The sequence below is a fragment of the Pan paniscus genome, chromosome 5 (genome assembly GCF_029289425.2).
Source record: "Pan paniscus chromosome 5, NHGRI_mPanPan1-v2.0_pri, whole genome shotgun sequence".
In the NCBI taxonomy this organism is placed as follows: domain Eukaryota; kingdom Metazoa; phylum Chordata; class Mammalia; order Primates; family Hominidae; genus Pan; species Pan paniscus.
The window spans coordinates 25,648,580-25,672,568 of NC_073254.2; the positions used below are offsets into that span (position 1 = coordinate 25,648,580).

Consider the following 23,989-nt stretch of genomic DNA (forward strand, 5'->3'; position numbering starts at 1 on the left):
CCCAGAATTTGAGTTTGTCTCAATCCTATCCTCAAACACCTATTATCAGGGGACTTATTTCCTGCTGTTGAACTGAAATCAATGGCTATTTCCTTAATTAATATATGTTACCTCTAACTACATTGGCCAAAATAACAGATTTTAACTATCATTTGAGTCACAAAATTTTATGTAAGGAATTACCTAGTCATGTTTCTACAAGTGTAATGTAGAATTAGTTGAAAACAACTGTGAGAAAACTACAGTAAAAGTTTAATATTTTGTATTGGTTTAAATATATTTAATCATCTCAATAATTTTTAAAAATACATATATTGCCATTTTACAGATACTAAAAACAGGGTTCAGTAAGGTTCTTAAACCATTTTCTTCACTGTATTTATGCTACTTGGTAATCAAACAATTTGGTGGTTAATTGATTAATGTCTGTCTTCCCCATTACTCAAAAACCAACAAGCTCCAAAAAATTTATGCATCTGTTTTTGCTCATCTTTGTATCTACAGTTCCTTGCCTAGTACCTGCTACATGGTAAGTGTTCAGTAAACATTTGATGAGTGTATGATCTGCTCAAGATTACATGACTAGAAAGTGGTAGGAGGATGATTAGAACTCAGACTTCCTAATTCATTGTTTGGTGTACTTTCCACCTCATGAGAAAATGAGCTTTTTTATTCTTTGTTGAAAATGCTATGAAAGAAGTTTTCTCCCTGTAAAAAGTTAAAATTCTAGAATATAAGGCATTTGGGATTGATTTGGATCAGGTATTACAGGCGAAAGGCCTACGATTTAATATTTTCTGCTGCCTTAGAGATGTATAAAATTCATATACAATATCCATTAAAATACATATACACAGCTGAGAGGGTTTGGATGTTAATTAATTGTTAGAGAGAGAGAGATTACTAAATAACATTTAGAATGTTTTAGAACCTTTGTGAGACTTCTTCACTGTCCTGATATACCTCTCTTTCCTTCTAACAAAAACCCTTTCTGTTAACATCATGCTAATTAAAGATGATCAATATAAATAAGTCCAGTGAAAGAAGAAAACCTTGGGTTTTCCTGAATGGGATCTACTACAAATCAGGTCATTTCCCAGTATCTCCCAGGGGATTTATGCTCTTAGTTCTCAACTGGGAATCAGCGACTGGCTAGAGAGGACCCAGAAAGACCTTAAACTACATATAAATTTTGGTGTGTTCGTGCGTTTTTCAAACTAAGAAAGCTGTTTAACTTTGGTACAAGGATTAATTAAAAACCTCTATGGTCAGGTTGTAGTTCTGTAGTAAGGGGCTCTAAACTCTACTCCGCACATTAATACAGTTATAGAGTAACTCCTGACTGTGGAGAGGACAGGACATATTCTGTTTCCCCATGTTTCCTGCTTTAGTCAGATTTATCCGGGCTGTCCCCATTCCTGTGGCATCTGTGCAGAACTACCTGACAATTATGAATAGGCAGCCAAGCTAGAGAGGCTCTGTCTCTCCCTGGACCATTCTTAATCCCCTTACTGGTGTAGGAGTCATCCAACCTATGTGTTGAAGAAAAGGAAGCAAGGCTGTCAAATAGGGTTAGGTGTAAGGTGGTGTGGACTAAATCACTTCAAAATATACTTAGAATCCACCAGCTTCTTCCCATCTTCACCACCTTAATCCAAGATGTTAGCATCTGTTGCCTGTAGTACTGCAATGATCTCCTAACTGGACTTTGCTAACATTCTTGCCAACTCACCCTCATGGTCCATTTTCTATGTAGGAGCTAGAGTGACCTATTTTAAAAGGGAGATAATAGCACTCCCATCATTAAAATCCTCCAATAGCTTTCCATTACACTTAGAGTGCAAGCCAAATTCCTTCCAAGGGCCCAATGTCATCTGCCATCTCTCCACCTCATCTTGAACCACTGATCCTCTGTCCACTGTGTCATTCAGTCTCAACTCCAATGTCACCTTTTCAGAGGCTGCCCCATCACCAGCCTCTCACTCTTTCTCACAGGGCAAAGGTTGTGTTCTAGAATCTACAGTCGAATCTGACAGTGTGGGAACTCAATACATATTTGTTGAAAGACTGTTAATAATTATTGCGGTGACTTTCTGGCTTAAGCAAACATCTGCTGACCCCTAACAAGTTAGCAAGGTTAAATCAGTCTGTCACCTGACTAGTATCTATTAAACATACCCCCAGAGTGTCAAAGAAGACCTTTTGCCTGCTCTGAAAGAGGTCACAATCAAAGAGAGGAGACTGGGTGGCAATCAATGGTAGTGATTTTGAACTGAACTAAGTGATTTTACACCTATACAAAGTGTAAGAGAAAGAGTGGGTAAGCAGTAGATAAAATCAGTGGTAGGCAATGAGCTCAGTGCAGATACGTTCTTCCTAGAAAGAAGACATTTACCTCGTTGTTCAACAACTAAACGGTTGTTCTTGCTCCTGTTGATGGTGACTACTGTTCAACTAGCACTTTACAATTCACAAAGCATTTTCACATTTACCAACTCCTACCCTGTACTAGTCCATAGGCTCTTCAAGTGTAGAAGCTGTGTCTTATCCATCTTATACCTTCAGGGCTTCCTATTCAGTGCCTAGGAAAAGCTCACTACATGCTGATTGAACAGAAGTCATTAATCCTTACAAGTCACTCAAGAGTTATGTAGGAGAAATATTGTATCTCTGCCTTATAGATAAGTTGCCTAAGGTTTGGAAAGTCTAAGTAACTGCTCTAAAATTACACAGAAAGTGACAGAGCTAAAACAAACTTGTATCTTCTGACTCCATTACACCAAAGCTCCACCCAAACAGGTACTAGAACTGCTGGTGTGGTTGGACATGCAGGCTGGCCCTTCTGCTGCTGCTGTCACTTCTTTATTTTATTTTATTTTTTATTTTACTTTAAATTCTGGGATACATGTGCAGAATGTGCAGGTTTGTTACATAGGTATACATATGCCATGGTGGTTTGCTGCACCTATCAACCCCTCATCTAGGTTTTAAGCCCCACATGCATTAGGTATTTGTCCCAGTGCTCTCCCTACCCTTGCTCCCCACCCCCCGACAGGCCCGGGTGTGTGATGTTCCCCTCCCTGTGTCCATGTGTTCTCATTGTTCAACTCCCACTTATGAGTGAGAACATGTGGTGTTTGGTTTTCTGTTTCTGTGTTAGTTTGCTGAGAATGATGGCTTCCAGTTTCATCTATGTCCCTGCAAAGGACATGATCTCATTCTTTCTTATGGCTGCATAGTATTCCATGGTGTATATGTGCCACATTTTCTTTATCCAGTCTATCATTGATGGGCATTTGGGTTGGTTCCAAGTCTTTGCTATTGTAAACACTGTGCAGCTGTCACTTATGGAAAACAATCCAAGAGTATCTTTCCTTCTGCTATATAGAGAAACGAATCCCATAAATTACTATCTTGCTAACTCATCTAGGGAGCTAAAATTCAGCTAGTAGAGAACCTAAAATAAAAATGGTCCTTTCAGTGTCAAGTACATTTGTGAGCACCTATGTGATATAATTTTAAGAGTTGTCGGCTGGGGGTGGTGGCTCACGCCTGTAATCCCAGCACTCTGGGAGGCCAAGGCGGGTGGATCACCTGAGGTCAGGAGTTTGAGACCAGCCTAACCAACATGGTGAATCCCCATCTCTACTAAAAAGAAAAAAAATTAGCCAGGATTGGTGGTGGGTGCCTGTAATCCCAGCTACTCGTGAGGCTGAGGCAGGACAATTGCTTGAACCCAGGAGGTGGAGGTTGCAGTGAGCTGAGATTGCGCCATTGCACTCCAGCCTGGGTGACACAGCAAGACTCCGCCTCAAAAAAAAAAAAAATGTTGTCAGCATGGCTTTTTTGACCCCAAAATTCCATCTCCTATACTGACTGATGCCTAAAATTCCATTATGAGAGCTTCATTCCAGTCATTTATGGTAATATTAATAGTTATTAAGAATGGTACATATTAGAATAATGCATACAATAAACTCTCAAGAGAACCTTCATTTTAAGGCAAGGATTTGTTTTCTTTTAGAATTCAAGATCACCAGAAAGGCAGCTATATTTGTGCCATTATCCACCGCTTATAGCTTGTATGAATGATTTTATACAAGCTATAAAATTGCTAAAAATTTTTGTTTTTGTTCTCTTTGTCCCTCTTTTTTTTTTTTTTTTTTGCTACAGCAAGTTATTTAACACTTTTAGATTTCCCCTTCTATTACATTAAAATAACCTTGGTTGTACAGATGGGGCAATCATCCTTGTTCCTTCTCCTGTAAAATTACCTTGGTTTCGTGCTTGACAGAGGAATTTGGAGCACAGGATGTAACAAAGGGCCACTAGAGCTGAGCTAAAACGTCAGTGTTCCAAAGACATACAGAGTATTCTTTAAGGGAATATATATATTGGCATTTCAGTAAAACTAACTGCATACGATGTTTAATTTTAAAAATACTCGGTTAATCACTGTCTATTCTCAGGCAAATTATGAAACTTTTCTAAGCCTCAGTATCCTAATCTGTAAAAGGAGAAAATTGTAACATGATCTTGAAAGGCCCATTTGATCTACATTGTGAATCTAAATTATAATTAGACTAGAGACTAAAGAAATAGGTCTAGGCCAGGCGCAGTGGCTCACACCTGTACTCCCAGCACTTTGGGAGGCCAAGACAGGAGGATCACCTGAGATCAGGAGTTCAAGACCAGCCTGGGCAACACAGTGAAACCCTGTCTGTACTAAAATTACAAAAAGTAGCCGGGCATGGTGGGGAGTACCTGTAATCCCAGCTATTCAGGAGGCTGAGGCACGAGAATCGCTTGAACCTGGGAGGCAGAGGTTGCAGTGAGCTGAGATTGTGCCATTGCCCTCCAGGCTAGACGATAGAGCAAGACTCCATCTCAAAAAAAAAAAAAAAAAAAAAGAAATAGGTCTAAATTGGGATAAGAAAGATTCAAATTATAAACAAGGACTTCCAGGATTTTCAGAAAGAATAATATCAAATGCTGGAGTAAGTTTTTAGGTCTTAAAGTAACCTTGCATAGTTCTGCCAGGCTAGATGTGGTTGTTTCTGTTAATAAAAACTGCTAGTTACTGGACTTCAGCTTTGGCTACATAAACACTCACCTCTGCCAGCATGTACGCGGAGAGAAGTGTGATTCCAAGATTATACAAGGTGAGGATACCCCTGAGAGAAAGAGCAGGTCTGTTCTTCATATACTTGTTACCCAGCCATATTGAGAGCAGATACATGACAGTAAGAAAAAAGGTAGGAAGGTAAGAGTCCAACATGAACCACCCTCTGACTCGAGAATCTGAAAAGAAACACATACAGTGAGGATCCTGAGGAATGATGCTCCTGTTCAGTCATCAGTATTGTCACATACATTGCATTTGTACACACCAGCACAACAGGGAACAACTCCATACAACATTAGGTAGGCTGGCCTGGAGTTAGAGTTCAGGGGAAGAGGAAGCCTGTGGGGGCTGAATCGGTAAAGGTTTCATGGAGCAAACAGGGCTTAGGCTGAACACTGAATGAAAGGGACAAGAAGTAAAGGTGTGAAGTGACAGTTCTTGAATGCCTATTTTGGAACAGTTACTGCATTTATTTACTCTAAATTAATATGAAGTAAGTACTATTATGCAATTTTATGGATGGAAAAAAAAAACAGCTCAGAAAGCTTTAGTAACTTTCAGAAGGCTACATCATAGTCAGCAGTACAGTCAGGATTTGAACCAGTCACATCTGCCTCCCAGCCCCATGATACCTTGCAGCTGTCCTCCCATGGAGAAGATCAGAGCAGTCAGAGGAAAGAAGGCATATTGATACTGTATCCTAATTCCTAAAGCCCACACAGATCCGAATTTGCCTAGTATCAGTAATGGAAGGGGTTTAGAGTTCAGCTGGTTCAGAGAAAGCAATAGGATGACAGTGCAGCAAGCCTGGAGGCTGCAGACAGCAGAGGCAAAGCCTGGGAGCTGTGATTCAGAACTGAGGACCCAGATCTGGCCATGGGACTGGACGTTTACACAGCAGGGAGGCAAGCAGTTGAATACATCAGGGCCCCTTACACTGCAGAGTGAATATTTAAAAGCCTAAATGAAACCCACATGATAGAGCTACAATATAATTAGTAACACCTGAAAATCATTGTAGACACTAAATGATTTGTGTTCTCTATTCTGCTCTTTTTGTTTATTTAAATAAAGAAAATGATTTGGCCCAGAATTATAAAAATTGCATGCTGCTTTTAACCTCCACAAATGGAGTTGTGGTGAGCTGGTTTCACCAACAGGCAATGGCCTTTTCTTGAATTTTTTGTTTTCTAAGTCCCTCTTTCTGGTACGTCCTACCCTGTATACCCCAGCCTCTTGTTAAACCACCCGCCCTACAGAGAGTACCATTTCTACAAGGCAAGTGCCTTCTGAAGCTCTGACTGTCCCATCACTTATTTTATAAGTATCTCCCATTGGTGATAGAGATAAAAAGGTTAGAAAGCTCTTCTCAGCATTCATGTGACTAACAGATACCACCTTTCATACAGCAGGCTTGCAATCACCTGTCATAAGTCTGTGCTGTGTGTCACTTCCTAATGTCCATCTCCATATCTGAACCCTACTCATCTTTTAATGCCCAGATAAAGGTCCTGACTTCTGAAGGGAGACATTTCCTACTGTGTTTTCGTATTTATAGCTCCTCATATGCATAGCAAGACAATTATTATCATTTTCTAATTCACATATTATTATGGCTATGATACTGTTACTATAACATTTACTGAGCACTTATTCTGTGCCAGGCACTATTCTGAAGCCTTTTACATGTATTAACTTATTTGATTCTCAAAGCAATCCCATTATATAGGTGATAATATCATCCCAGTTTACCCTTAAGAAAAATTGAGCTGTAGAGGCCTAGAAAAGTGAAATGACTTGCACTAAACTGCTACGCTACTTCTTGTTATGGTGTTGGACTGAATTGTGTCCCCCACAAAGATGCCTTCAAGTCCTAACTCCTGGTATCTGTGAATGTGACATTATTTGAAAATAGAGTCTTTGCAGATATAATCTAGCTAAGATGAGGTTGTACTGGATTAGGGTGGGCCCTAAGCCAATGACTAGTGTCCTTATAAGAAGGAGAGGTCTGAATACAAGGACAAAAGAGAAGACGGCCATGTGAAGAGGGAGGCAGAGATTGGAGTGATGCATCTACAAGCTAAGGAACATCAGAGATTGCCACCAACCACCAGAAACTACGGAGAGTCATGGTACAGAATCTTCCCTAGAACCTCAGAGGGAACAAGGCTCTGCTGACACCTTGATTTCAGACTGTTGGCCTCCAGAATTGTGAAAGAATACATTTCTGCTATTTAAGCCACCCAGTTTCTGGCACTTTTTATGGCAGCCTAGGAAACAAACACACATGGTTTAGTATTTAATTGATTTCCAGTAGTTTCAGATGTGCTGGCTTTACCTCCCCAACTATAGTATATGCTCCAGGAGACAGCCACTAGGTCTTATATCTCTACTCTGTCTGACTCATACTCATGTAGTGCTGAGTTAAGAGAAAACATTCATTAAATGCATATCCATTGGCACATTGAGTCAAGCACATACTGCAAACTAATATAGCACCTGATGTTTTTGTTTTCTTTTGTCACGGTGCTGTAAATGTTTGCTACAGTTGTTAAGGATAATCATAGTTGTTTTAGCCAAAAGATAGGAACAAATGCTTGTAATAAACTTTCTTATCTTTGGGACTTGAGAAGTGTTAGCTCTTCCTCTGAGTCAGTATTTGCTCAGAACAATACCCCTTGATGGTACTAACATGGTGTGGGCAAAATCAGAAGAGGCTAGGAGACACCGAGAGGTTTATTCGGTGATGTGCCAGTCAGCATCAGGGTGTGAGACTTTTAGGAAGAAAAAAGGATTCCTGATGGCTTACATGCTAGACACCTTGTCAGTGTGGAGCTCATCTGATTCCACTGTCAACTGTCAATTTTACAATCTCCTTGCTACAAAGGAAAATTCCATAAAATGACCAACGCAGAGTAAACAACTGTAATCCTTTCCTCAATTGATCCCACATCCACATAATTCCAGATCACGCCAATCTTACTGGCAGCAAAGCTCAGTGAACTTGGCGCAGACAAGTTGTTGTTTAACTGTCCAGTCGAAGTGTCAAACAGAAAACCACTGTCACCAACAAATCATAGTTCCTCCTGGATCTTGCATGCCTAAGCGAGAGTGCCCCCGGGGCCTGCATGCCTAACTAAGAGAGGGGACTCCGGGTCCTGCATGCCTAACTAAGGGAGGGGGCTCCGGGTCCTGCATGCCTAAGGGAGGGGGCTCCGGGTCCTGCATGCCTAAGGGAGGGGTCCCGGGTCCTGCATGCTTAAGAGAGGGGGCTCTGGGTGCTGCATGCCTAAGGGAGGGGGTCCTGGGTCCTGCATGCCTAAGGGAGGGGGCTCTGGGTCCTGTATGCCTAAGGGAGGGGTCCCGGGTCCTGCATGCCTAAGGGAGGGGGCCTGGGTCCTGCATGCCTAAGGGAGGTGTCCTGGGTCCTGCATGCCTAAGGGAGGGGGCCCGGGTCCTGCATGCCTAAGGGAGGGGTCCCGGGTCCTGCATGCCTAAGGGAGGGGGACTGGGTCCTGCATGCCTAAGGGAGGGGTCCCGGGTCCTGCATGCCTAAGGGAGGGGGCCCAGGTCCTGCATGCCTAAGGGAAGGGTCCTGGGTCCTGCATGCCTAAGGGAGGGGGCCTGGGTCCTGTATGCCTAAGGGAGAGGGCCTGGGTCCTGTATGCCTAAGGGAGGGGGCCTGGGTCCTGCATGCCTAAGGGAGGTGTCCTGGGTCCTGCATGCCTAAGGGAGGGGGCCCGGGTCCTGCATGCCTAAGGGAGGGGTCCCGGGTCCTGTATGCCTAAGGGAGGGGGACTGGGTCCTGCATGCCTAAGGGAGGGGTCCCGGGTCCTGCATGCCTAAGGGAGGGGACCCGGGTCCTGCATGCCTAAGGGAGGGGACCCGGGTCCTGCATGCCTAAGGGAGGGGTCCCGGGTCCTGCATGCCTAAGGGAGGGGGCCTGGGTCCTGCATGCCTAAGGGAGGGGTCCTGGGTCCTGCATGCCTAAGGGAGGGGGCCTGGGTCCTGCATGCCTAAGGGAGGGGGCCTGGGTCCTGTATGCCTAAGGGAGGGGGCCTGGGTCCTGCATGCCTAAGGGAGGGGTCCCAGGTCCTGCATGCCTAAGAGAGGGGGCTCTGGGTGCTGCATGCCTAAGAGAGGGGGCTCTGGGTGCTGCATGCCTAAGGGAGGGGGCTCTGGGTCCTGCATGCCTAAGAGAGGGGGCTCTGGGTCCTGCATGCCTAAGGGAGAGGGTCATGCCCTCTACACTGAGCTGTTCTCCTTTCTACCCACTAGAACTGTAAGGGAGAGAACATAGTAAAAGTAGATTAGAAGATAAAGATATTCTGCCCTGCCTACCCCACAGAGTCATCAGGAGGTTAAATGGAAAAAGCAAAAAAACCTATGTGAAAGGATTTTTTCAAAGCTGTATAGAATCAGTATCATTATATTAAAACTATATAGTCATGCATTTAGAACAGTTAATAGAGCCCATGGAGAAAATGGAGAATGGCCTAAATACTCAAGTGATTGTTTAAAGATCTTGAGAAACAGGAAAACCTCCTCATTCCTTGCTCACTCCTCCAATAGGGCCGAGGAAATAACTTGTAGAGAACTAAGGACTTTCCACAGTTCTGTGAGCCAGTAAAGCTCAAGTAAAATAAAACCTTCTGTCTAGAATTCATTCATTTATTTGGAAAATATACAGTGCTGAATATGTTCCCAGAACTGTAATAAACCCTGGAGATAAATGGTGAGTAAAACAGCCAGGGTTCCTGCCCTCCTGGGAGAAATCGCTGTTGGTAACAATGAAGTATCTGAAGGAAGTAAACAAGGGTTGAAACAGAATGATGAGGGACCACAGCAGACCCCTCTGGATGCCTGAGCCTGCAGATACTCCCAAACCCTGTAGGTACCATGCTTTTTCCTGTACATATATACCTATGGGAAAGTTTATAAATTAGGCATAGTAAGAGATTATAACAATATACTATAATAAAAGTTATGTGAATGTGGTCATCTCTCTATCTGAAAATATCTTACTGTATTGTGCTCCCCTATTTTTGGACCATGGTTGACCACGGGTAACTGGAACTGCAGAAAGCGAAACTGCTGCTAAGGGGGGACTACTGTACCTTAGAGAGGCAAAGCCCAACTGAAAAGGCAACGTTTAAGCTGACATCTCAAGTGTGACAGGAACTGACTCATCTGGAGGGAGGGGTAGGAGATCCTAGGAAGTAATTCCAGGCTCAAGGAATAGCACATAAAAGAATTTTACATATTTGCAGAATTAAAAGATGGCTTGAGCAGCTGTATGAAAGCCAGTGAGGGTGACGGATACTGACTGAGTTGGAGAGGTTGCTGGGGTTAGACAGCCCAAGGGTGCGCAGTCCATGATAAGAAGTTTGGTTTTTCCCTGAGAGCAGTGGGATGACATTGATGAGTTTTAAGCTACAGTACCATGCAATATGACTTAGGTCTTTAGAATATCATTCCAGCTGACACTGAATAAATGACTGGAAGGGGGCAAGAGTGGAAGAGGGGAGACCTGTTAGGAGGCCACTGCATTACAGTAAGCGACTGGTGATGAAGGAAAGATGGAGAGATGTCTAAGCTCATCCTACCTACGGGCCCCGGGCAGAGAAAGCGCACACATCTTTTTTTTTTTTTTTTTTTTTGAGACAGAGTCTCACTCTGTTGCCCAGGCTGGAGTGTAGTGGCGCGATCTTGGCTCACTGCAAACTCTGCCTCCCGGGTTCAAGTGATTCTCCTGCCTCAGCCTCCTGAGTAGCTAGGATTACAGGCACGAGCCACTACGCCTGGCTAATATTTGTAATTTTAGTAGAGACGGGGTTTCACCATGTTGGTCAGGCTGGTCTTGAACTCCTGACCTCATGATCCGCCCACCTCAGCCTCCCAAAGTGCTGGGATTACAGGCATGAGCCTCCACGCCCAGCCAGCGCACACATCTTTAAAGGGAATTTATCAAGGCATCTAAAGGCAGAAATGTCACATATAACTAGCATGTAAGAAAGGTGGAAGATGAATGGGCAGTGGAGAGGAAACAAGAAAGCAGCATCGTTTAGAAGGAAAGTTACAACCCGGCTTTGTAGCCAGACAGACACTGGAGGAAAGCATTGCATTTCATTCTATCTCTGCTTCCTGCTCCCAGAACTTCTTTAATCCCAGGAGATGTTGAGCAGGAGGAGAAATGGGATCTTCTGGACATTCTGGAAGGATATGAAAGTTGAGGAAGTTAAGTTTCTAAATATTAAGTACCTTACTATTTCCAAGACCCCAGAAATAACATAATCCCTTTCTATAACTAAATGGTGTTCTTCCTGTGTTCCTTCCACATTAAGTTCTCAAGTAATTCACTGACCTCGCGGTCCAAACATATTGTCCAAAAAAGCATTGATTTCATCATCAAAGGCCTTTAGATGCTCCTAAAAAGAGAAAGAAAAAATGATTTAAGTGGTTTTTTCTTCTTTTTTTGAAACTGTCAAAACAAGCCACTACCAACAACATGTAACTGACAGACTCTCAAAGGGTCCCAGCTTCAAGGACTTTTGACTGCAAAGACTTAAGGAAAGAGGACAGTAAATGCATCCTCACCTTTCACAAGCCTATAAAGATTTGGAAGGAAACAATTCCTCTTATTTCCTTAGGCAAGAGGAGTCCTAGAGAACAGGCTTGGTGCATTTAAACACTGAAGGGTTGGCCAGGCGCGGTGTCTCACACCTGTAATCGCAGCACTTTGGGAGGCTGAGGCGGGCGGATCATGAGGTCAGGAGATCGAGACCATCCTGGCTAACATGGTGAAACCCCATCTCTACTAAAAATACAAAAAAAATTAGCCGGGCATGGTGGCGGGCGCCTGTAGTCCGAGCTACTCAGGAGGCTGAGGCAGAAGAATGGCGTGAACCCGAGAGGCGGAGCTTGCAGTGAGCCGAGATCACGCCACCTCACACCAGCCTGGGCGACAGAGTGAGACTCTGTCTCAAAAAAAAAAAGAAAAAAAAAAAAAAAAGAAAAAAAAACATTGAAGGGTTATTGACCTAAATTCCATTTACCTCTAAAATGCTTATAGGCAAAGCCGTTCCATAAGCAGCTTCCCTTGTTACAATAACAGTTGTGGGTAGGCAATAGAGAACGTCTGTTTCCACAAAATATATTCATAAATCCAGCTTTAAATGAAAATTCAGGCTGAACTGTATTTCGTAAAACTGAATCTAAAACTTTAAGTAGGACTGTTTTTCAAGTAAGGAGCATTACAGCTATTTTTTCTATTTATGTTTTGTTTGTTTTCAAACTATTTCTTACACATTAACATCTACTTTATATTACTGTAAATAGTGCCACTTGGGTACACCCGATTAATTATTGTCACTTTCACTGGATTCAGGTGGGAGCCGGAATACTGCCAGCTTGGTCTGCTCTCACGCTACTCAAAATACCCGTTCAGGTATTTCCCAGCCCCGCCACAGAGGTCTACAGCACCTCCTCAAGCAACCAGAGGAGAAGTCAGAACATTACCAGTATTTCCAGGAAAATGGGGCCAGCGGGTTGGTCCCTGACTGTGTGTGAGCTGAGCATGACAGCCTCGGGAAGTTGATATGGAGCACGCATTAGATTCAGCTCACTCTCAAAAAAAGTTGTAAGTGCCAAAACAGATGATTAATTTGCTGGCATCTGAAAAAGAGGAGCGGCATGTTTGCTGCCTGGCACATATCACTTGGACCTATTCCTTATTTGTGACTCTGATCCTGAGAGAAATTTCAAGGAAACGTATGTCTTCAGGAACTTTAGAAAGCTTGGGAAAGAGGATGAAGATGATGACTAACATTGACTGGCACCTACTATTGCTGGCCAGCATATAAGGAACTTTATCTTCATTATTTCATAATATCTTTACTAAAAATATCTGGGCTAAACCAAGCCTGAAAATTTTTAAACAGTATATTCATCTTTGTTTCCATGTAGGGCATCTCGGGAGGCCCCCGATGTGAGAAAGGTCAGTTACCTGAGATCTCAGTGTGACAGAATATGATCTGTGTTGCTTTAGAATGGGGGCGGCTGACCAGAGGCCTCTCAGTCTTGAGCAAAGAATGTTAACCTCACAAATGTACTCACCATCAAAACAAATGCCAATGAAGTCTTTCTTCCATTGCTGCACCCACAAACAAATGTTTAAACTGTTTCAGCTTGTTTGCTAAGGTTCAAAATCCATTTTCCAACATTTGTAGAGCTAAGAAAACGCTAAAGGTCACAAAGCCCATATTATTTCTATATTGCAAAAATTTAGTCACAGTGGAAGAAGGGCAGAAACAAAAGTAAAACAAGGGAAGATGTGGAGAACAGAAAAGGAAAGAGATGAATAAAAAGAGGCATTCCATTCCTTTATTCATTAATTTATTGATTCATTAACCAATTATTTGAGGATTTTATATACTAGCACTGTTATATGCTGAAAAATAAAGTCAAATGAGATGTGGTCCTTATCGTCACAGAGTTCTTAGTGGAGAGAGAGTAATACACAAATAAAGAAAAAAATTGCAGTACCAGTGTCTTAAATATTATAAGAGATGTGCTATAAAGGATAGAGAAACATACTTTAATTTAGATCTCTTAAAAAGTAAAGCCTTCTTGGAAGAGATAATGCTGTGGCTGAATTTTGAAAGACTGGAGACATTTTCCAGATGGAGAAGGAAAGAAAGAACACATCAGAAAGAAAGATTAACATAGATAAAACACATTGAGGCATGACTCCCTTGGGAAATGTTTTTATGGCCAGGGTCTCTAGTGACCTATCTGACAGGCAGAACCACAGCCAATGCTGGGAAAATCAGAAACCTGATAAAAATTCTCTCTTTATTTCTGGGTTACTTAATATAGTTAGTAAGGAAGTAGTCTAAAAAGGCAATGATGAGATGAGGTGATGTCGGGAACAAACTGAGGTTTACACTGGAATAGTAAAACATAGCATAAGCACAGAGAGGTCTGCAGTGTTAGTGAACTGGGGTGAGATTAGGAAGGCTAACTGGGCAGAGCTTGGACCACAAAGTCCTAGCTGCACACTAGATTCTGTATGTAAATGTCAAGTGTGCTGGACAATGTCTGAAGATTAACACCAACTTAGGAGCAGAGAAAAAGCAGCAAACTCCATGCATTTCATTGACACATTTTTGAACAGCATTCGTGTACATAACACTTTGTCATACATATGAAGGAAAAGGAGACAGAGTAGTTGACTGAAAAGTTTATGCACAAATTGGGAAAGTGAGACATAGAAAGTCAAACAGCAAACAACCGAGAGGAGGAGGACACACAGAACTGCCACACGACAGAAGATACAGGCGTGCGGATGCAGGATGGGTTTTTCAAGGTGGTTAGAATTGGGTGGATGAGAAGGGAACAGTATAGCCCTTAGACCTGAGCGAGAGGCACTGGCCTGAGCCCCACACTTTCAAGGCCCCCTTCTGGTCATCCTGTGGCCACGTCCCTCCACAAAGCAAAAAAAAAAAAAAAAAAATCCTTTGAGCCAAGGGATCATGCCTCCCTATGGCCACAACTTCGCCTCCCCAGATGACATTTCAAGTTCCCCAGGCCACAGAATTCTCTGCGAAATAACCCTGGATCCACTTCCAGAACAACTCCTTGCCCTTACAAGAAAGTCTGTGTTCAATGACTTGGAATTCAATTTGTGGCTGTGTACAGCAAATATGAGAAGAATAGAAAGATTGGTAGCAAGGAGAGCCTTATTTAACTCTGGACCCCTGATTACTTACCACAGTTGGTAGGAATGTAAAATGGTACAACCACTTTGCAAAACAGTTCAGTAGTTTGGTAAAAACATAAACATACACCTACCATATGATCCAGTTTTCCACCCCCAGGTATCCATCCAAGAGACAAGAAAGCATATTCCCATGCAAAGACTTGAATGCAAATATTCATAGCAATTTTATTTGTAATTGCTAAAAAGCAGAAACTCCCAAATGTCCATCAACAGGTGACAAATTGTGTATAGCCATATAGTAAATACTACTCAGCAATATAAATGAATGAACAATTGATGTACACACAACATGGATGTATCTCAAAATTATTCTGCATGAAAAAAGCTACACAAAAATTACATACTGTATGTTTCCATTTATATGAAATTCTAGAAAATATAACTTATAGTGACAGAGAGGAGATCAGTGGTTGGCTGGGGACTGCAGAAGAAGAGACCAGAATAGCCTTCAAAAATGAGGGCTAAATAAGGACATATTCATATATGCCCAAGTGAGAGAATCTGTAACCAGCAGAACTGCACTACATAGTATGCTAAAGATGCTCTTCATGCCAAAGGGAAATGACTCCATATGGAAAGTAAAATGTGCAGAAAAGACTCAAGACAACCAAAAATGGATCTATGTAATTGAAGAGCCATATTCTGAGCACTCCAGAGCAAGCTGGCCTCCCCTACCTCATCACACCACTGTTACAGCCAGCAGCACCAGCACCACCTCTAATGCCCCGTCCATCGCCGCCACCAGGAATCAGTGTGGCCTAATATCCAGGGATGCCCTGGACCTATCCCTTCTATTGGCAATAAATACACCACTTGGAGGTAGTAGGGATCCATGTAAGGCAGTCTCACAGGACTGAATTCTTATAGAAATCTGAGGGTCTTCTTGGCATGGAATGTGCAGCTCCTAGTGCTGGTAGACTGGCTCACCATACATGCCTGCCTTCTGTGGGTAGGTGGGAAACAGGAGAGCCAAGAAGGACACACTTCTTGGGCACTTTTTGCCACCCTGATGCTGACTGGGACTTCCACCCATCCCTAACTCTATCAGTTGGAGGTCAGCACAAACCAGGGCATCTCAAATGGGAGGGCATTTCCCAGTTGGCTCTTAAAGGTTTAAGTCTGTGATCACTGCTTTATCCTCAAAACCCTGATGGCCAGATTTTCTTCAGCAAAGGCTGCCTTGCAATCAGAATCACTGCCACCATGATTAAGGGCCATTCTACAGAAGCTGAGGCAGGAAGCAAGGCAGAAATGAACCCCACCATAAAATTCTGCCTGCGCTTTCTCTGGTCTCTAAAGGATAGGACTCTTGATTCCATTTTATTCTTTCCTTTCTTTCTTCTCTTCCTTTAATTTCCTTTCCCCCTCTATTTCCTTCTTCCTTCTTCCCCTTCTCCCTTCCTTTTTTACTCATTCCTTCTTCTTTACCTTCCTTTTTAAAATTTACATTTTAGGCATTTTCTGGTTTTTGGTATTTGTCTACCATGGGCATTGTGTTGTATAAAAATCCAGTGATTCAAGATCTTGATGTTTGCCCTGTTTTGTTGATAGTTTTATAGAACATTTTAAAGACACATTCGATGAGAACAGCTATTTTCTACCACCAACTCACTGCTTTTTAAAATTAGCAAAAACCATTAAGATCACAAAACACACAGTTTGAAACATAGCATCCAAAAAGACTTTGTCTTTTCTTTTTTTAATGTACCTTTCAGAGTAAACTAAATGTGAAGTATTCAATGACAAGAAGTCAGGAAATGGGATCTGATCAGCTTAGGAATGAGTAGATTTCGTACTAACCTAACACAATTCTAACAACTTCCCAGGAACCTCAAGGTCAAGGCTGAGCTGTACAGAACTGAGAGAAGAGGAGGTGTTATCTCCTCTCAGGGGCAAGGGAGACAGACTAGAGTCACACAGTGAGTCCTCTCCATTGTTCCCATGGCTCAGGGTGGCCTTCAAATGTTGAAACCTCTTTTGGTAACTCCTGGGGGGATTATTCCCAGCCAGTCTCTCATGTATTTGAAGAAACTAAATGTGTTCACCTTTGTGAATGAAACTAGGTTTACAGGATGGATAAGAGTGGATACATAAAAATGCATAAAATTATTTGGCTGTCATGCAGCTGACTTCACACAATATGTATCTGTGCACATTTTACACTGACACCCCTAAACTGCCTTTTCGGGGCCTATCCACTCTCATCCCTACCTCCCGACTACTATTCTCTGGAGGGAGTAATGAGCTAAGTTGGAGGGTGAGGGTAGGCAATGGGTAGAACAATCTTTTATGTATGGGAACTCTAAATTGTTATTATGTATCTTAGTAATATCATAAGGCTGAAACTGTCTACCTTAGGTTCTAAGGAATCTGAGGATCATTTCTAACATCTTAGAAATGAGATGTTAATAAGCTAACCCTCATGGGGAGTAATACTGGCTACTGTTTATTAAGCACTTAGTACGTGTCAGGCACCTGATACATACTCTCTATGGTTGTCACAATAACCTTGCAAGTTGGGTATCTTTCCCAATTTACAGATGTGGAAATTGAGACTGCAGACTCAAGAGTGGTGCTGTCAGGTGAGACTTGAACTACAATGAATCAGTGTTTTTCAACCTTCAGACTGAAGGGTTTCAGAGCTTGGATAGCGGAGAATGATCTCTGCGGATCTCAAGCCCCTTTCTTGTGCTGTGGTATCTCAGGATACCACAAAGCCAATAGTGGGTGATTTTATTTGCATCCTAGGTAGCCCTGAGGCCACAGGACAGTCCCATTCAATTAAGGTGATAAAAGGACTTTACGAACAGAACTATTGCTGCAGTTTGGTTATGCTCCACTTCCCGCACATGGCTCTGTGTTTTATTCAGAGTCTGGCCAAATGGTAACTCCTTACCTATCTCCCCATCATCTCAAGGGCCTAGTTACCAAAGAAGAGGGAAGCATCTGCTTGTGGCATCCTGGCCTGTGCTGCAGTCATTCACCATCGCCTGACCTGCTCTATTTTTTCTTTACAGCACGTATTACCCAGACTTTCACTGGCCTGTTAATTTGTGTATTGGCTGGGTCCTCCACTAAAATCTAAGCTCCAGTTAGCCCCAGTTCCAAGAACAATGCCTGGCACATAATGGGCACTTAATATTTATTGAATGAATTAATCAAATACTCATTCATCTGAACCTTTACAATACTCACGATATCCATTTCATATACTTCGCATTCCTAGTTACATTTTCATACACATGATCTGGTTTTCAGTGTGTTTTGAAAGAGCCTTAACATTCTTAACTCCCAGTTAATTCTCAGGGTCAACTGGATCCAATTTTATTTTTTAAATTTCTTTTTGGAAGTTTTCTTCCAAAGAACACAGAAAAAAAGTTGCCTATATATTTTTAAAGTAGAATCAAATTTATTCTCTCTTGCAATTAACATGAATACAATGAACCCTTTTATAAGTCTATGATACATTACGGGATCTTAGTGATCTTATTTTTTTCTATAACTTAAAACATTTTTCTATTTAGTCATCCTAGGAATTATCACTACTTATCAATAATTCCAACCTATACTAAAAAATGTGAAAAGGTAAGAATACTGGTATTGCCTAGAAGGACAATGCAAGAGTCAAATAAGCCACCACGATTGCCTCATCTTCTACGTTTCTCATTTCTTTACCAAACTATTGCATCATGCTTCAAGAAGACACACAAGAAGTATGGAGACACCATCTTTATGGACTTTTTAAAGCTTTCATTGAACACAGTTGAGGGTTCAGAATTTTTCAGGTTCTTAAACTTTAATGTTCGTAAGTCACCTGGGGATCTTGTTAACGTACAGGTTCTCATTCAATTGGTCTAGATGAGCTTTGAGTTTGCATTTCTAACAAGCTCCCAGGTGATACTGAAGCTGCTGGACTAAAGGTCACATTCTGAGTAGCAACAATGAGACCATGCACAGGCTATTGAAATTGGTTTAGATTATAATTAAAGGATTGATTTTTTGATGTGTTTCTATTACAAAAATACCAAGTCCTTGCTTACTTTCTAAAAATCAACCAAGTATTTCATTATCTAGCTATCTGATGAAATTCAAACTTGTTTATACTTATTATATAACCATTAATTTCAAAGCATTTAGTAATTAGTGGGCTATACAAACCCACTTAGATAGTATCCATATTGCTCCAAACAGAAATAAAATCTCTGGGCTACTTGTATTTTACCTTATATTTCCTGTACCTGAATATAGTATTCTGAAAGTGGCCTGCTTAGGGAAGGGTACAAAGAGGTTTGTGCCTTCTTGATCAGGATATTATACTTCTATTACAGTTATCATAAGATCGCATTCAGACACTACATCAGCTAGTCCTTGCCAACAAACATCACCAGGTTATTTTCAAGTTAACTACTGCTGAAATCAAGTCTTACATCCTAAACTTCTATAACACATTTTTAAAGTTTAAATGCAATTTAAAATTTTTATCCCTACTGAATATTTCTTCATTTCAGCCTCACCATCACATGCTGACAAGATTAGTCCAAATTCCTAAATATAGACATTTTTTCCCTCCAGGTTTAGTATATTTTAAAATTTTGGCACCTTTATTCAAATTACTAATAAAAATAAGTTAAATAAACTAGGTAAAAAAAGAAAAGCCTCAAAGAATTCCTATAGTTTCCTAAGCCTTAAAGAATACTTTCCTGTAAGAAAGAAAATCAGAGTGCAATCAGATAACATAAAGCACAAACTTTGCTTTCTGGGATTTGATTTAGAGAAATAAATTGTTTACCAACTCCAATCTACTTGCCTAGGCATGTATGTACAAGTACATATAGTATACACATAAGGCAAATGCCAGAGACCACACATCAAACTGTTAACAGTGACTACTGCTGGAGAGGCAAGGAGGATAGTGGGCATGGGGAGAAGGAAAAGGGAGGGACTAACTTTTTACTCTGTATATGTCTCTATCGTTTTAGTTTTTGTTGTTGTTGTTGTTGTTGTTTGTTTTTTTGATAGAGTCTCACTTCTTTGCCCAGGCTGGAGTGCAGTGGTGCGATCTCAGCTCACTGCAACCTCCGCCTCCTGCGTTCAAGTGATTCTCCTGCCTCAGCCTTCTGAGTAGCTGAGAATACAGGTGTGCACCACCACGCCCGGCCAATTTTTGTATATTTAGTAGAGCTGAGGTTTCACCATGTTGGCCAAGCCGGTTTCGAACTCCTGACCTCAGGTGATCCACCTGCCTTGGCCTCCCAAAGTGCTGGGATTACAGGCGTGAGCCACCAGGCCTGGCTTGTATCATTTTACTTTTTAACAATAAATCATTATCAATATATTAATTGTATAATTAAAATACTACAACTAAAAACTAAAGAAAAAACTGTTAGCAAAATGACTTATAGAGAAAGTTGTACAAGTTCCTCCTTAAGTCTTAAAAAAAAAAATCAGTTTCCAATGGGTTGGTTTCTTCCTATCCACTTGAAATAAAAGGTGAGAGAAATGAGATGATATCATGATCTAAAATGACTAAAAAGTATGACCCTGTTTGAGAAATTCTTGACTAAGTGAAAAGTAACTTAAATTTTCATCAAATACGTATTATTTTATATTGATACAAAGATTAGCGATAAGAGTAATCAACCCAACTTTCTGTAGTAACTGGCAATAAGCGTTTGGATAAATCTTGAAGTTCACATTACATATGCTAAGCTACCAGAATCCGACTATCTTCAAAACATCAGTAAAGCCAGTCACTGTCTAATATTTCCATATGGGTCTTTCCCAGATGCTCAGGGAAGGGGTACAAGAGGGTCCTTTAGCTCTTTAGTTACTCCATTCTGCTTTATCTGCTAACATACCTCAGAGGAATAAGATGACTCCAACCCCACAGTAAGAGAAGGATTTTATTCAACCCAAACAAAACCATGAGGGGCTTCCCTCAGTGGATGTGCAGTAGTCTGTCCTAAGTGCTGGTCAGATTGCCATGTGTTAACAGTAAAACAGCATTTTTCCCCCTAATAGGTTAAATTTATACAAAAACCAAAGCTCTAAAGCAAGCATGGTCCAGTGACAAACTCATTATTTTTATCATTACAAGTGTGGTTACTGCACTATTATCAATGTTTAAATATGATGGAACTAACACAGTACAGAGCTCAGTGGAAGGAAAAGTCCATCTCAGTGAACTGTGCTATAGTAGTTTGGATGTACACACTATGCATCTTAACCTCAATTCCTTGGTATCCAGCTGTATGTTACAAGAGGAACTAGCATTCTTATCTGACTTAAAATCTGAAAAACTTTAAAAAATTAAACAATTGCTATTAACTCCTTTGGCAGACTGGGCCAGAATGTGATGACCTCCACCCACTTTGCTAAGTCTCTGCTCCTTCCAAATCCTCAGATGTCCTCTTTGTTCCAGGCATATCTAATTACTTGGAGTTCCTCCAACACATCCTGTTCTCTCCGCATGTACCACTGCATGTGTTCTTCCCTCTGCCTGGATATGCCTCCTAACTCTGTTGGTTTTCCCTGGCCCCCCTTGTTCTCCCAAACTAGTCAAGATCTTCTTTGCCTGGCACACATTTGAGCTCTCAATAAGCATTTGTGAAAAGCGTCTTTTATTGAACAAGTAACAGAATCACACCAGGAATGGGGCTAGAAAATCTCAAGGGTCCACTTTTGAGCTCTTTTTCCTTTGACAACACTCTTCTTCAGGTTCAGAGGGGTGTCAGAATTGTATGTGTATTAATATATATTTGGCAAGTAAAGAGTGTAGGAGAGTAGGAAGAGAGAACAGAGACAAGGAGAAAGCTTTGGGAAAGTATCACTATTTTAAAGCAGAGAGATATTGACGCAGCAGTAATACTAAAAACATACACACCATGACTCAGGAGAAACCAACTGGTAAAACCGAAAACCTTTTTATTTTAGACTTTTAAGAGGTAAATACCAAGGTTTAAAAAATTATTAATATCATTAATATCTTTTAAACAGCAGTTTTCTAGTGTGTTATAGGGCTTGTGTGCATTCGTTCATCTGTTTCATCTGCATATGGTGGCTGGTGCTGCTGGCTCACCTTTTGGCTTCAGAATCCTCTGCAAACTGGCAGGACCGTCCCCTTTGCGCGAGAACCTGAGCTACGCTTGAGAGGGAGCTCATCCTAAGGAGGTGCGTTGGTGGAGTGTCAGATGCTGACAGGGCTGTCTCAGTAACAAAGCACTAACTGAACATGAGAGGAGTAAAGTAATGTTAAGTGTAATAGGGGGTCTGTCGCTTGGGATTCTTCATGGCTGCATTCCCCAGGGGTCCCAGGGAGAGAGAGGCCGTGATGAAAAAGAACAGGATGTACTCATATAAGACACTGGGGGTGCCCTTGGAGTGCTTGTGATCTCTCTACCAGAACAGAAAAGAGGAGAAAGGTATTCTCCTCAACGTTTCCACAGAATGCTGCGTGGAGTGTGTTACCTGCAAGCCTCCTGTGTCAGAAGTTGTGTCCAGCTAGACAAGAATCGGTGTCCAGCAGAGTCTGGGACACCTGGTATGAACAGCAGTGAGCACTGCCAAGTACTGCGCTCAGCAGGCAGCCGGCACTCCACACATGCAGGGCTGGGTGGTCAGTGGATATGGGGGTCTTACCCAGCAGAGAGGGGCCTGAGCAAGAGAAGAGGACTACCCCACAGATGGCGTGAAAAAGACAGACCAGAATCATTCACAATCAATCCCAGGAGAACTCTTGAAAAAACTCTCTGGGTATGGGTATGTGTGTACGTCAATGGTGAAGAACAGGTGCAGGGAATTTGTGAGGAGCTGGGGAAAGAACTGGTGAAACATAAATTATATACACACAAAAAATTTTGAGTTTGCCACTCAGCTGTGTATCACTGGTGCACAGAATGGTGCTTGGTTATCAGATATAACTATATCTTATTGGTTAAGCTTCTGAAATAGATTTTAAACATTTAAAATATATTCACGAAGTTTAAATGACTTGTGAATTAATTCACTGGTTACACAGAAATGTACCAAGTTTAAGGAAACTCACTTTACTAAATAATGACTATAATAAATAGTCTCTTCTTAATAATGACTATAATAGTTTCTTTCCAGTCATTTTTCAAGTTATGGCCTTCTCTCCAAGAGTATGGAAATAAAATCCAAACACATACTTGTAACATTCTGATCTCATTAGAATATATAAAATAACTTGCTTTAATTTCAAGTGAATAAAATGAAATCTGCCAAAGCTTCAATTTCATAATTAGAAATAAAATTATTCAGTGATTCAATGCTGAATATGTCTGAAACAGAAAAGAAAACAATGCTGCTAAGTTTGCAGTTCAAGATATTTGTAATGATTATTACAACTTCTTCTTCCACAGGAAGTGGTGAGTGAATATAAAACTCCTTGGAGATTTCATCCAAAGCCAGATATCTGTATTCAGGACACCTTGGAACTGTACCAGTTTCTGGATTTGGGAACATGGGGAAGAATAAAACTCTTTCACAATTAAGAGCAGCAATGAAAGGAGATTCTGTCTGTGTGTGCTCTGGTTATCAAGTACTGACCAGAGGGGAAGCAGGTTGGCTATTCTGCATGTACAAGTGGTATCCTTTTGAATATGAAAACAAAGGAAAGCTTTTAATGACTTCTTGGAAAAAATATGGGCCAAATTTTATTTCTAACTTTTTAGGCAACAATCACATCTAAATTATTTCTATTTATTTCTATATATTTTGAAAATAGCTACAGTATTTTGATATATTTATGGTAATCAAAAGGATTATTATTTTACTGTTAATACTGAGCAAGAGACAATCTGTGAGTCATCCAGACACACTATTTTATATTTTCCTTCTTTTAAGCTATAAAACCAACCAATATGGGGATTTATTGAGCAATTCGGGTTCCATGCCTGCTGAATGAAATCTTCAGCACGCGCTGTTTTGTTTGGCAGGACATTACCATCAAAGTGATGATGAGCTGCCCTTCACTGCATCCTCTTTTCTAGGAGGTAAAGGAAAATCATACCTCTCCCTCAGCATTTAAATCTGAATAATGTCAAATCAAATTGAGTACCATT

At 41.3% G+C, this 23,989-nt stretch overlaps 1 protein-coding gene across 3 annotated transcripts in view; it reads right to left on the reverse strand.

The window, feature by feature from the left end:
• The window catches only part of ELOVL2 (ELOVL fatty acid elongase 2), a 66,165-nt gene that overhangs the window by 21,610 nt on the left and 20,566 nt on the right, over positions 1-23,989 (reverse strand). Inside the window, exons 2-4 of one of the 3 annotated variants that reach the window (XM_034961430.3) lie at positions 12,644-12,799; positions 11,490-11,553; positions 5,114-5,301 (exon numbers count right to left, since the gene is read on the reverse strand). In XM_034961430.3, the coding sequence (XP_034817321.2) occupies positions 5,114-5,301; positions 11,490-11,553; positions 12,644-12,736 (345 nt within the window). In that variant the 5' untranslated portion in view covers positions 12,737-12,799. The remainder of the gene's footprint in view (positions 1-5,113; positions 5,302-11,489; positions 11,554-12,643; positions 12,800-23,989) is intronic. The other 2 variants (XM_034961431.3, XM_034961432.3) reach the window with 2 other exon arrangements.